General features: G+C 37.1%; 1 protein-coding gene across 1 annotated transcript; it reads left to right on the forward strand.

Annotated features, from left to right (window-relative positions):
- The first annotated feature begins 8204 nt into the window (after positions 1-8204).
- LOC122140893 (2-oxoglutarate receptor 1-like) lies at positions 8205-9229 on the forward strand. The gene has a single exon (XM_042746424.1). The coding sequence runs from the start codon at positions 8207-8209 to the stop codon at positions 9227-9229; it is 1023 nt and encodes a 340-aa protein (XP_042602358.1). The 5' UTR covers positions 8205-8206.
- Positions 9230-13499: the final 4270 nt, after the last annotated feature.

Genomic DNA, 13499 nt, shown 5'->3' on the forward strand with positions numbered 1-13499 from the left:
ATCCAGCATTTAAAGGTGAGTGAACTTGAACTTGAATATTTACATTACGTTTACATATTTGTCCACACTGCCAAAAGCACCAAGAGTTTGTTAAATGACCATGTTGTTAGTGTGGTTGACTGGCCAGCAAACTCACCAGACCTGAACCCCATAGAGAATCTATGGGGTATTGTCAAGAGGAAAATGAGAAACAAGAGACCAAAAAATGCAGATGAGCTGAAGGCCACTGTCAAAGAAACCTGGGCTTCCATACCACCTCAGCATTGCCACAAACTGATTGCCAATTTGAGGCAGTAATTAAAGCAAAAGGAGCCCCTACCAAGTATTGAGTACATGTACAGTACAGTAAATAAACATACTTTCCAGAAGGCCAACAATTCACTAAAAATGTTTTTTTATTGGTCTTATGAAGTATTCTAATTTGTTGTATTCATATTTGAATTGGTGGGGTTTTGTTAAATGTGAGCCATAATCATCACAAATTAAAACAACCAAAGACTTAAATTAAACTACTGTGTGCGTTGAATTTATTTAATACACAAGTTTCACAATTTGAGTTGAATTAATGAAATAAATGAACTTTTCCATGACATTCTAATTTATTGAGATGCACCTGTATATGTTTATAAGCAACTGAAAAAAGCACAAATGTCAGGGCATGACAAAACTTCTCCAGGCCCCCAAAACAACCTTAGACCCCAGAGGGTTAACCCCCCTGAAGGAAATGAGTAGATGTTCAGGTATCACTCTGATCTGGATGAGATGTCTCAGGTCTTGCCTACCTCCATTTGACCCGCAATTCCTCCTAGCCCTACCTGCAGGTGGGGGAGGATCACGAGCCACGACACTAGCCTTCTGTCCCCGTCTTTGATCCTCAGACCGAGACGGGCCAGGACCCCTGGGTTGTTCGGGCTCAGACCTTGACCTTTGTGGAATGAAGCTTTTGAAGGGCGCTTAGCGCGCCTTCACCTCCCTGAACTTCTCAACCTCCATCGCGGCGGAGGCACCAAAAAGTTTGGAAGGTGAAACCGGAACATCGAGGAGAAAGCCCCTCTCTTTCGTCCCGATATCTGCCAGGTTAACCCACAGATGTCTCTCTGTTACCACCATGGTCATCATAAATCTGCCCATAGCAGAGACTTAGTAGCACAGAGAGCAAGATCTGTGGTGCGGCGCAACTCAGCTACCTCATCAGGAGAAAGGCCCTCCCCTTTATCCAGGGCTAGATCAGCCTGATATGCCTGAAGCACAGCCATCATGTGCAACAAAGCGACAGCCTGACCTGCGGCTGCGTATGTCCTGCCATTTAAGTGAGAAATATTCTAAAGGGGCTTCAATGGCAAGGAAGGAGTCTTGAGAGAGAATGTCTCACTCATAGAGAAATAGTTAGCCAGCATCTCTTCTACTGGGGCATCTTCTCATAGCCGCTTTCGCGCATCCCCTCGATGTTGGCATAACTCGTATGCTGGAACCGATGGATGTGTCAAGAAAATAGCCTCTTCCAATCCTTCTCGACCTCCATATGGAGATCAGGAAGAAAAGGAAGGCTCACCTGAGCTGGGGGGCTATGGTCAGATAACGCTTGTCGAGATGACCTCATGGTGCCACCTTCCTGGCCCGCTTCCATGGCAAGTCAAGCCTCGCTGTGGCATGACCCATAACCTCCAGTAGCTCATCATACGCAGGGCAGGAGGATTGGGAGGGCTCATCCTCAGCTTCTTCGCCCTCCTCAGACATCTCCTTCTCTTCCTGGGCCGAACCCAGCAGAGCAATGGCAGCTGGATCAGACGATGTTAGAGAAATCACATCATCATACTCCAGAGGCTCACCCTCATTCACGGCCGACGAGCATGAGAGGGAAAGCCCCTCCTTAAACTCATCGGCCAGATCCACCTGTGATCCCCACAAGCTCATTTTCCTCCATGCCTCAGCAGTAGCAGGTCCTGAACCGCGGAGGGCGGATGGCTGCCCCTCCTTCCTCAAAAAGAGAGACAGACGAGAGCGGAGCTTTTTCATCGAAAAACACTTACAGTGAACACAGATTGCCCCCTTGAGGACATTGCGTGCATGCTCTTCACCCAAACAAAAGACGTAAAGATCATGTGTGTTATCAGGTGTCAAATAACGAAGACACGGATACACAAATCTCCTAAATGTCTTTCTAGTGCTTGGCATAATAAGGGAAGAAAGAACGCTCTTACCACCAGAATGCATGCTTCAAACAAAACATTCACTGAAGATGAAGAAGAGGATGATGTGTTCTTCAGCGCCTATTTCTACTATAGTCGCACCGGTAGTGACATCATAGGCTGTTGCCGGCCAACATGTTGTTGGTGTTTTTTGAATGTATGCTTCAGACACGGGTCACGTCGAGGCGTTCCCCCATAGCGACCCCTAGAGGATGCAGTTTGAAGCTCCCTTGAAAGGGAATGAGAATATATATATATATATATATATATATATATTCTCCTCTGACCTCTTTACATCAACAAGGCATTTTCGTCCACACAACTGCCGCTCACTGGATATTTTCTCTTTTTCGGACCATTCTCTGTAAACCCTAGAGATGGTTGTGCGTGAAATTCCCAGTAGATCAGCAGTTGTTGAATTAGTCAGACCAGTCTGTCTGGCAAAAGCAACCATTCCACATTCAACGTCACTTAAATCCCCTTTCTACCCCATCTGGTGCTCAGTTTGAACTTCAGCAAATTGTCTTCACCACATCTAGATGCCTAAATGCATTGAGTCGCTGCCATGTGATTGGCTGATTAGCAATTTGTGATTTTTTGTCCCAGTCCAGCCCTGGTTTGCATTTAGCAAAATGCATCACATTCAAATTCATGAAATGGCTCAATAAGCCCAGTTACCTTTCATGCGCTGACATGTTAGCTATTGCAGCAGGAAGTATGGGAGGAACATTTCAAAGTGTTCTTCTTCTTCTTCTTCTTTTAACAAAACAGCCAATAGGACTTATTATATCACAACAATGAAAGGATAGCATACTACTATTTCTGCCATATCTTTATACATTATTCATGGGGCTTTTTTTTCTGAAATGTTTTAGTTGGGATGTTCATCTAAGATTTTTTTTTTTTTTTAAATGTTACAACTCGTTTCAGAATGTTTAGAGAACATTCAAAAGTAACATTCACATAATGTTTGCAAAATGAAGCAATGGAATGTTCACTTAACATTTTAACCAAGAAAAAAACGTTTTAAAAACATTTTAAAAATGGGCCATTTTGAGCGTTGAGACAAAATTCAGAAATAACATTTTCATAGCTTAATAGAAATGTTAGCAAAACATTCTTAGACCATATTTTTGTTAGCTGGGTAAAAAAAAACCTCAAAAAAAAAAAATCATTATTTCGTATTTTTGAATTGTATATATATATATATATATATATTTTTTTTTTCTTGCATTCCAGCTAACAAGAACATTCTCGTAACTTTGGTTAATGTTACCAACAATGTTCTGGCAAGGTTCTCTCAAAGTTATAAACAACTGTTATTCCAGTAACATTAAAAAAAACTTTGTTCAAAGTTGTCAGGTCTTTAATAATGTTTGCAAAATGTTAGCACAAATGTACAATGTTATTTGTACATTGTTCCTGGGATTTATTTTTTTTAAACATTTTCATTGGACTTCTCCCTAACATTTTTCAAGCTTTGTTATTTACAACTTGTTACAGTTCATACAGAGAACATTTAAAAGTGCAAAATTATAAAAATGGAACTTTCACTTAATGTTCCCCATAACATTTGCATAACAAAGAAAAAAAAATCAGAAGAACTTTCAGAAATAACATTTCCATAACGGGAACGTTAGCAAACTTTCTTAGAACATTTTGCTTAGCTGGGTAAAATCCACAAAACTTAATTTTAATAGACCAAAAGGGGATGCTCACTTCAAAAATCTAAATAATATATAGGCTACATCTGCTATATAATTTTCAGTTTGAAACAGGGAACGCTGGCAATGTTCTCTCAAATGTTCTTCCAATAACATTAATGTTCGGTTCAAAGTTGTCTGGTTGTTTGCATATATAACGTATACATTATTTATAGTGCATCATTCATGGAACTTTTTTTCTGAGTGTTTTAGTTGGACATTTCCCTAATGTTTTTCAGACGTTGTTTCTTACTTGTTTCAAAACATTTAGAGAACATTTAAAACAGTGATATTATAAAATGGAGCATTTCTTTATTTTTCCCTCCCCAATGATTGCATAACCAAGAAATAATGTAAAATATGTAAACAAACAAACAAACAAACAAAACAAAACAAAACTGGATGTTCTGAACGTTCAGAGGACAATCAGAACTAATGTTTCTATAACTTGATGAGAACAATAGGAAAATGTTCTTAGAATATATTTTCGTTAGTTCAGATTCTGTTTACGATTGATAGTGTGCCAGTTGGGATGAAGCATTATTTATTTTTCTTGGCACAGTGTTTGTAAAACTCCTCATCCTGATGCATAATAAGCTAGTCAATATTTGCACCACTGCATACACGTCATCATTTTATTAAAGCTGGCATGCAAACCCAGATGACACATGGCAAAATAATTGTTGCAGTATTGAAATAGGTCTTCAAATAGGTCATCATATTAATACAGCATTGACAGCTAAGGAATTAACCTACTTGACACTCTTAGAAAAAAGGTTCCTTGAGGTTTATATGGAATCCTAGGGTTCTTTACTGAACTCCAAAGAACGCTTTATGCCAAAAAGGTTCTATATAAGGTGAAAGAACCCTATTTGACACAAAAGCTAGGGTTCTTTGGGCTAAACCATGCTTTAAGTGTGTTTACACATTAGGCTATTTAAAATTATTATACTACATTATATTTGTGATTTTATTTAAATTTTTCTTTGACACACCAAAGAATATCAACTTAAAATTTTCCGTCTGTACTGAATCAACCTATTAATTTATACCAATAAACTGATCAGGTAGAAATACATTTTTCCTAGCAGCGTATAGCAATCTGGACAGTTTTATCTATTTATTAATAGGTACATGCTATAGTCTGCTAATTATTCAGCATACTTACATGATTGCAAGTTAGTTATCATGTCTTGCCGTACAACTCTTTTATTGACGAGCAACATGCTCATATCATATAGAGTTTCAGTTTTTCATTTAGAATCTAAAAGGCCCTCCAAACAGATGTATATTGATCTTTGACATAAACGGCAAACAACTTGAACGTGTATCTATGCCCTGATCAGTTTTGTCCAGTCTGCTGATTAAACTTCGACGGTTCGTGGTGTGCTGACAGTGCTAGAGAACGACGATTACATTGGTAAGTGAGAAAATTAATTAATTTCAGCTTATTTTAATAACTTACCTAAACCTTTGTCATTTTTTAGTTAAGTTACCCTAATGTTGCACATTTATTTTAAGAAGCTAAAAAGAAGAAAGGTGGTTTATCGCGTTAAGTCCTGCGCAATTCTCTTTTAAAACCCTAAAAGTATATTGATAAAAACTGTTATGAATTGATCAATAACGGTGGCAAAAATTAATGTTATATCCTAATATTTTATTTATTTGTTTATTTATTTATTTGCCCTGTATTGTATTGGACCTATACTTATAGGAAAAGATGAAACAAAGTTTCAGTCAAATCACAAGCTGATGGAGATGTTTGCGTTTTTTCTGTGGATATCTGTGAGTATTTGGTGTTTGCAGTTATATTATAGTAAAATATATTAGTTTTGCTGAAGTAATTGTATATTATTCTAAACACACTGTATTTGGTTGTTGTATATGTTCATCTATCTCAGAGAGCACTTTTAATGTTTTATCACCACCTTATCAGAGTGCTGAGAAGTGGAAGTCAAAGGAAACATGACCAACTTGCTGCAAAACAACAACACAAAAGGTACATTATTTCTTTTTCCTCACAGTACCAACTTTTTTCTTCTATTTTCCACATTTTATCATGCAGATTCTTATGATTGATTGATAAATATTTTTGCACTGTCACTGCAGGTCTGGACTATGGACTATAATTGATCATCTACATTCAGATGAAAACACTACACTCCTCTCTAATTCAAGTACATTTTAAGATTTGATTTAACTTTAAGAGATTCCTTTATTTTTCCCGTCGTACTTTACTCTCCATAGGTCTAATAGATGTTTCTCTGACTTGTATCCCCATTTTAGGATGTCAAGCCCACTCATCGCAAGGAGAGTTAGCATCAAAATGGATGTGTCACTGACCAATAACACAGAGATGTCAAAAGTATCTGTTTGCTGTCTTTTTGTTCAGTACTATGGAGCATCCAAAAGCCATCACTCAGCTAATTTCAATCAACACTATTTAGCCCTTCCCTTGCTGAAATTGTTATGAGTCCCGTGTTTTTATTTTTTAAATGTTTATCTGAATGTAAAATTAATATTTAATGCTTATTAATTTAAAAACAATACTTTAGTTAGTCTTTTAACTCCCTTTTCAGAAACATGTGGTTCACTATCTTTCATGGGTTACAGAATTGGGGAAAGTTGCAGCATACAAAAAAAATCATGACTGACATGCTGGATGGGTGAGTAAGGTGGAGAGGGCTGAAAAACAATATTTCTAAAATGGAGAGTGCTATTTTAGAGTGGTAAAAATAATAAAAAGTATGAATAAATAAAGAAACATGGACTTATGTTAATCACTGTAACTATTGCACTATGAATTGCTGTGTTATATTGCTTGTCATTGTAAATGTTAATTAAAGTGTCTTAAATGATCATGCAACACCTTGATGTGTTAAGCTTATGGTTATTTAAGTTTTTCTAGTGATAAAGTAGCTATGAGCTGTTTAAGTCTTAAATTTTAATTAAAATAAAACAAAAATTAAATCCAAAGAATGATCCCATGACGGGAACCCCTAAAGGGTTCTTTTGATTGAACCCTTAAAAAAGGTTCTATATGGAACCTTTAAGGTGTTCCATATACTGTATGAAGCGCCTGATAGAACCTTTTAAGGATCTATATAGAACCTTTTCTTCTAAGAGTGTAGGCTTGTCAGTGACACACTTTCCCATATTAAAATATGATAATGTGATCACACGTGAGAGATCATACCTGTAAATCCCGCCCATATGCCCACGGGTTTACGGATACTGCCTGTGTGTTGGCGGATGCTTCACTGCTGGTATTTAGATATGACATATGAGAATGCAAATGAAGAGATTTGAAATTGAGATTTACTAGGAACACTTTTGTAGAAGAGGGAGGATCAGCTCAGGTGTTTCAACTGTTTACAAGATCACAGCAATCTATTCCTCTGAGGAACCAGTGGTTGGATGCATAGCTTCAGTGCCTATTGTAAGTACTCATCACTTCTAAAACAGGCTGTTAAACTTAAATAAATTAAGCTTTTCTAGTATTTTTAGATCGTTAGTGTTTTGACAGATACTTAGAAGCAAAACTGCATGTTAAGAAGATATTCTCAGAGAATATATTTTGAATTATTAGTGTAAAAATGATTGTTGCAATTAGCTAAATTTGGTATTATAGCCTAATACAACTTCACATTCAAGTTGAGTGAACGTAATGTTTAAGCACAACCACTTAAAATTGAGTGAATGAACTGATAAAAAAAAAAAAAAAATCGATATATATATATATATATATGTGTGTGTATGATTTAATTTTTAAAGTAATAATCTGACCACTGCTCCGGGTGTGTGTTCACGGTGTGTGTGTTCACTGTTGTGTGTGTGCACTTTGGATGGGTTAAATGCAGAGTACGAATTCTGAGTATGGGTCACCATACTTGGCTCTATGTCACTTTTTCACTTTCAAATACAATACTGATATATCTACTGACAAAAATACTGTTGAAGAAAATTATATATATAAAAGAATTTGAATTGTAACTATGTTTTTTTTTCTATTTCTATTATTATTAAAAATAAATATTCAGTTGGAACAGATCCTTCTGGAAATTTCACAAGTGTTGAAATTTACTGAATAAACAGAGATTGGTGCAGACTGCAGTGTTTGAAGTGTGTCAGTGACTTTAATAGGGTTATGGTGTGAAATCAGGTATAGCAAACCAAACCAGGTCATGCCTAAAATCCCAGGAATTCATGTCAGAGATTAAAGCAAAGCAGAAAACAAGACAAGTATCTAAAATCACACCAGTTTGGGATTTGCTTTCTAATAATTATTTCTTCATTCCTGCTGCAGGAACAACTATGAGCAACCTTTACTATGGCTCGAGTAACACTTCGAGTGAGAACTGCACCAACGTGGACGATCTTGTGAAACGCTATTATCTCCCCACCATGTACAGCTTAATCTTCATTGTAGGTGTTGTGGGTAACATCACTGCTCTGCTGGTCTATGCGGTCAAAGTTCGTCCCTGGAAGAGCAACACCATCATCATGGTGAACCTCATAATCACTGACCTCCTCTTAATGATCTCCTTGCCCTTCTTGACCTACTACTACGTCCTTGATGACTCGTGGACACTGGGCATCATCATGTGTCGCTTCACGCGCTTCATCTTCCACTTCAACCTCTATGGCAGCATCATCTTCCTCACCTGTATGGCCATTTTTCGGTACGTGGCGGTCGTGCACCCATCACATGGACACAGCATCAAGCAGAAGCGTTGGGGAACGGTGGCTTGCGTACTGGGTTGGGCTGTGGCGGTTGCAGAAATAAGTCCGGTTTTTAACTATTTTGACACGGTGGAGAACAACAACAAAACTTACTGCTTGGATCTCGCGAGCAACAATCCAGAAATCGTCTGGCCGTATAGTTGGGTGTTGACAGTAGTTGGATATCTGGTTCCTCTCGTCGTGGTCTGTCTTTGCTATTGGCGCATCAATGAAGAACTAAAGAAGGGTCCTCATATGGGAAGCACCAAACGGGTTCGAGCGAGGCGTCTCATTGTGTTGATTTTGACGTGCTTCATTGTGTGTTTTTTTCCTTATCATGTGCTACGAGCTTTGAGGATCTACACGAAACTCACTCCAGAAAGCGACTGCATGCTGGACCGCTGTGTTCATGCCGCCTATATTATCTCAAGGCCGATCGCTGTACTCAACATCATTTTCAACCTGCCGCTCTACACGTTGTCGGGGGATTGTTTTAAGCAAGGCTTCGTGGAAATGTTCAAATGTGATTGGCTCATGTCGAAGACTAAGGGGGTCGTTAAAGTGGCTGTGATCAGCAAACCTGCAACCAACATCAGATATAATCAAAGCATCTGAGACGTATTCGTTTTTTTTCAGCGTGGCTCATTATAACCAATCAAACACGTTTCTGCTGAGCTTAGGAATGCAGTTGCCAATCAGAGGCGTTCAGTAGTCATCGCTGAAACACCAGAGTTTTGTTCAGGCTGAAACTCGTGAATTCCCTCATCATAAGCAAAGTGCAGATGTACGTACGAAGTTTGAGATTCATTTAATATCACACTGTGTATGCACAGCTTCATTAATTATAAGAGGATTTATGAGTGCTTAACTCTACCACCATGGGTATTTAAATTTTACCTGTGGCTGTTTTTGAAATGTACATAACAGATTTCAGATAAAACAAGTCTCCCAGGCATTGACTTTCTAAAATTATGTTGGGGAGTGCGGGGCACAAAGTAACGCGGGGTTAGTTAACACATGTGGTTTGAATATTTACACACATGCTAGCATAAAAAAATTTACAGTATTTATTAGTTACCATATCAACATTATATAGAAAAAAAATGTGCGCCAAAATTCAAAAATCTTTAAAAGATATCGCTGAACATTTAGAAAAATTTAAATTATGGCTTAAGTAAATTTTTCATCTCAGTTTTTTTTAATTCATTTAAAATGAGACAAATCTGCTATTATTTTAATCTCCAATCTGTTATTTATCAGTTCAGATCGTTTTTTAATGCTTTGATAACTAGCAGAAAAAACAGTTTTAAATTCCAGTTGCGCAGACAGGACACGTTGTAACAATGCGTTACAATATGCTATTCTGTGACATTAGCGATGTAATTTAGACTAATGAATTTTAATGAGAAACAATGAGAAACAGGTGAATAAAGACTGACAGTCAAAGTTCAAAGGTGCAGTGTGTAATATTTAGGAAGATGTATTGACAGAAATGCAATTTAACATACATAATTATTTTTCATAAAGGTGTTTAAAGACCTTACTTAATGAACCGTTATGTTTTTATTACCTTAGATTGAGCAATTTATATCTGCATACACCGCTGGTCCCCTTACAACAAATAAGCCACCATCATTTTACAACAGCACCAAAAAAACAAAAAACTGCTCTACAAAACAGCGTTTCTCCACACTGTCTTTATTTAGTATAAAACACTGACACAATGATGAACAAGTACATAAATATTCGCAATAACGTCGATTTATTGAATAATTAAGTAAATATAATTACTTAAATTTACCTTAATTTACAGTCCAATGTTGTTAAAAATCATTTAGATAAAAAAACCAGGGGCATTTTTACCTATAAGCGCCAGCGGGTAAAATTTACCCGCTATCCACCTTTTTCCTGACGTAAAACTGGGCGCCGTCATTTGTAAATTCTATATTCTATAGCTCCAGCTCCCATTCTCATCCACATACATCTATCTTTAAAAAACACAAAACATTTATTCTTTATACTTTACAATGACAATTAATGTGTCCTTTCATATTATTTTAATCTGTTATCTTAATTAAGAACAGACTGGTTTGTACAGCAAACACTTTTAACAAAAACTTCAATATCATACACTCATCTTTAACTACCTCATTTTCTTGCCGCTTATGTTTTAACAGCGTTGAGGAAAAAGGTGAATATCAAGCATGTATTTTTCACGCTGTCATTTTCTTGCCGCTTATGTTTTAACATTGTACATTTCTAGGCAATGCCTTTCACTCACTGATTTAGTGGTTCTCAGTTTCATAATTAAAGTCAAAATGAAAAAAAAAGGCGATTTCTGGAAGGTAGGTATTAGAAACACTAAATGCCATGAGAGTCTGATGCGTCCTGGGTCGGCTCAGTATCTGACAGCTCATCTGACAGTGATCCAGATATCATATTTACATGTTTTAGCCTAACGTTACTCTAATTGGTCAAAATGTGGTTTAATTGTTTAATTTTTGTCTTGTCATATCGTTTATTGTTCGCTACTGTGTTGCTATTCTAGTCTGGCCGTTTTCTGAAGAAAAAAAAAATAAAATAAAAATCTGATGTATGATGTAATGAATAAAACCATTTTTTGATTAACCAAAGTTTAATGGTGTTGTTCTCTTATTCAGATTATAAATTATATAACTAAACAAATTAATAAATATGTAGGTGAAGCTGTGCGCTTGAATTTGTCATCGCATCATCCTATGCAGTGTGGTGAATTTTTATTACTCATTAGGCTATTGTCTATAGGCTAGTAATTTAAATAGCATGGGTTATCTTAATATATACTGATTAATGACATTGTATTATAATATTACACCACCCAATACAGTGAAATAATATGTTCTTTAGCCATATAAATATCGTTGTCATATGGGTAAAATTTACCTGCTTGAGCTTTTAGGTATACAGTAACCTCTGGCGGTTCTAGTGTTAAACACTAGCTAGACTGAATGCTCATTTAGAGTGTGTTCTTTTACTTCATGATTCAGTCTAATAAAATGCATTTAGAATGCTCCCAAAATTCAAGATATGGGGGCAGAAAATGTATATATTTATATTATTTCATATAGTTGATCAATATCACATGAAGAGTGCCAATTTTTTTTTTTGTAAAAATCACAAATGTGATATTGATTTTATATAACAATTAAATAAACAAGAAGTTAACACTAAGAGACTTACGTTTTAGACATCATATTGCCTATTTGTATTTATTTATTTATTTATTTATTTATTTATGTTTCCTCTATTTAACCAACAAAAATGGTTCCAAACAAAGCCACAGCACTGTTTTGCATCTCTGTAAAACATGACAAGTGTTTTGTTCAATCGCAGACTCACTTATTAACAGTGACTTGCTGCCACCTGCTGGTGGTTTTAATTTCACGTTTCAAAATTAATTTCATATTTAAAAAAAATCATTTTAAATATCGGTATTCAACATTTTAGAATTAAAATATCAAAACATTATTTATGGATTTGTAACTGCAGGTTAAAGCATTCATTAAACAGTGAGTAAACAGTGAGTAAATGCATCTAAATGACACTTCAGATGCAGCTTCTGTGTTTCCTCTGCATTGCATGAATTTTGTTGATAATGATTTTATTTGTTCAGCCCCAAATGTCTTAATATTGTAATTGACTTTATTGATTAAATGTAAGATTTGACACACTTCACAAAGGTAAAAATGCCCATAAAGGGTAAAAATAATTTTAAACTTGTTGGAAAAGATTAATTTTTGTCACTGCTGTGAACTGACCACCACACAGAATCAGCTGTCCATGGCAGTCCTGCAGTGCAACACACTAAGCAAAATATCATCTGATTATCGATCTTTATCGATAAAATCCCAGAAAATATAGAGATATCATGTTCCCTTTCAAAAGGGAACTCCACGCTGCTTCCTCTAGAGGGCGCTAGGGGAACGCCTCCAGCCTGACCAGTGTCTGAAGCATGAATGAAAAAATGACAATGAACTTGACATTGGCAGGTAGAAACCTATGACTTAAGCAAATGAGTGACTGCGGGTATAAAACAGCACCTGTAGAAAACGTCATCCTCTTTTTTTGTCTTCAAGCCTTGTGTACGGAAGCATGTGTTTGTCTTACGAGAGAGAAGAATGCACTCACTGTTTGCATTCGCGGAACTACTATAGCAGAAGTCTGTACTCAAGTTTTTTGTCAGCGTTTGGACGAGTGCGTTCGCCTCTCGGGGGAGTTGAACAAGCTTGATGTGATGCATCCGCGGCGGTTTCTGTTCTTGCCTGATTCTTAAGGGAATTTAGTGTTTGAACAGAGTGTGTTTGGATCTCGAAGGAGATATAGCCACGCTGCAAGATGTGATTGCATTGAGAATGCCTGTATGCCTGATTCTCTCTGAGGATTTAGCACCTCTCACCCGCGTTTCGGGTCTCATGGCTGCCGAGGCAGTTAATCAGGCCAGAATTGGAACTGTGTATAATGTGGGATATCTACATTATTGGTGAAGGAGGCTCCTGGCTTGGTGTAATAGCAAGTTTTTTTAGTTGTTAGGCTCTTGTTTGAGCCTCCTCTGAGCCTCCTCATCCTCTCAGCCAAGGTATGTGTATTTAGGTAAGCATGGTTTCTGCTATGCTGAGCACTCTGCTCCCTAGTATTTTTGTTTTGCAGTTATTTTAGGTTGTGAGGCTCCCTGATCAGCTGTTCTTGATCCTGGTAGCCCCCTCCCTTTGAGGGTCGCTATGCTGGGATCACAGCTCCTAGTGCTCTCTCAACAGAGCTCTGTGGCAGTTAGGATGTTAGGCTCTTGTGGGCCTCCTTGATAAGTCACTTTCAGGTTGAGCTTTTGAGTACTCCCCTCACCTGAGGG

The sequence above is a fragment of the Cyprinus carpio genome, chromosome A1 (genome assembly GCF_018340385.1).
Source record: "Cyprinus carpio isolate SPL01 chromosome A1, ASM1834038v1, whole genome shotgun sequence".
NCBI lineage: Eukaryota > Metazoa > Chordata > Actinopteri > Cypriniformes > Cyprinidae > Cyprinus > Cyprinus carpio.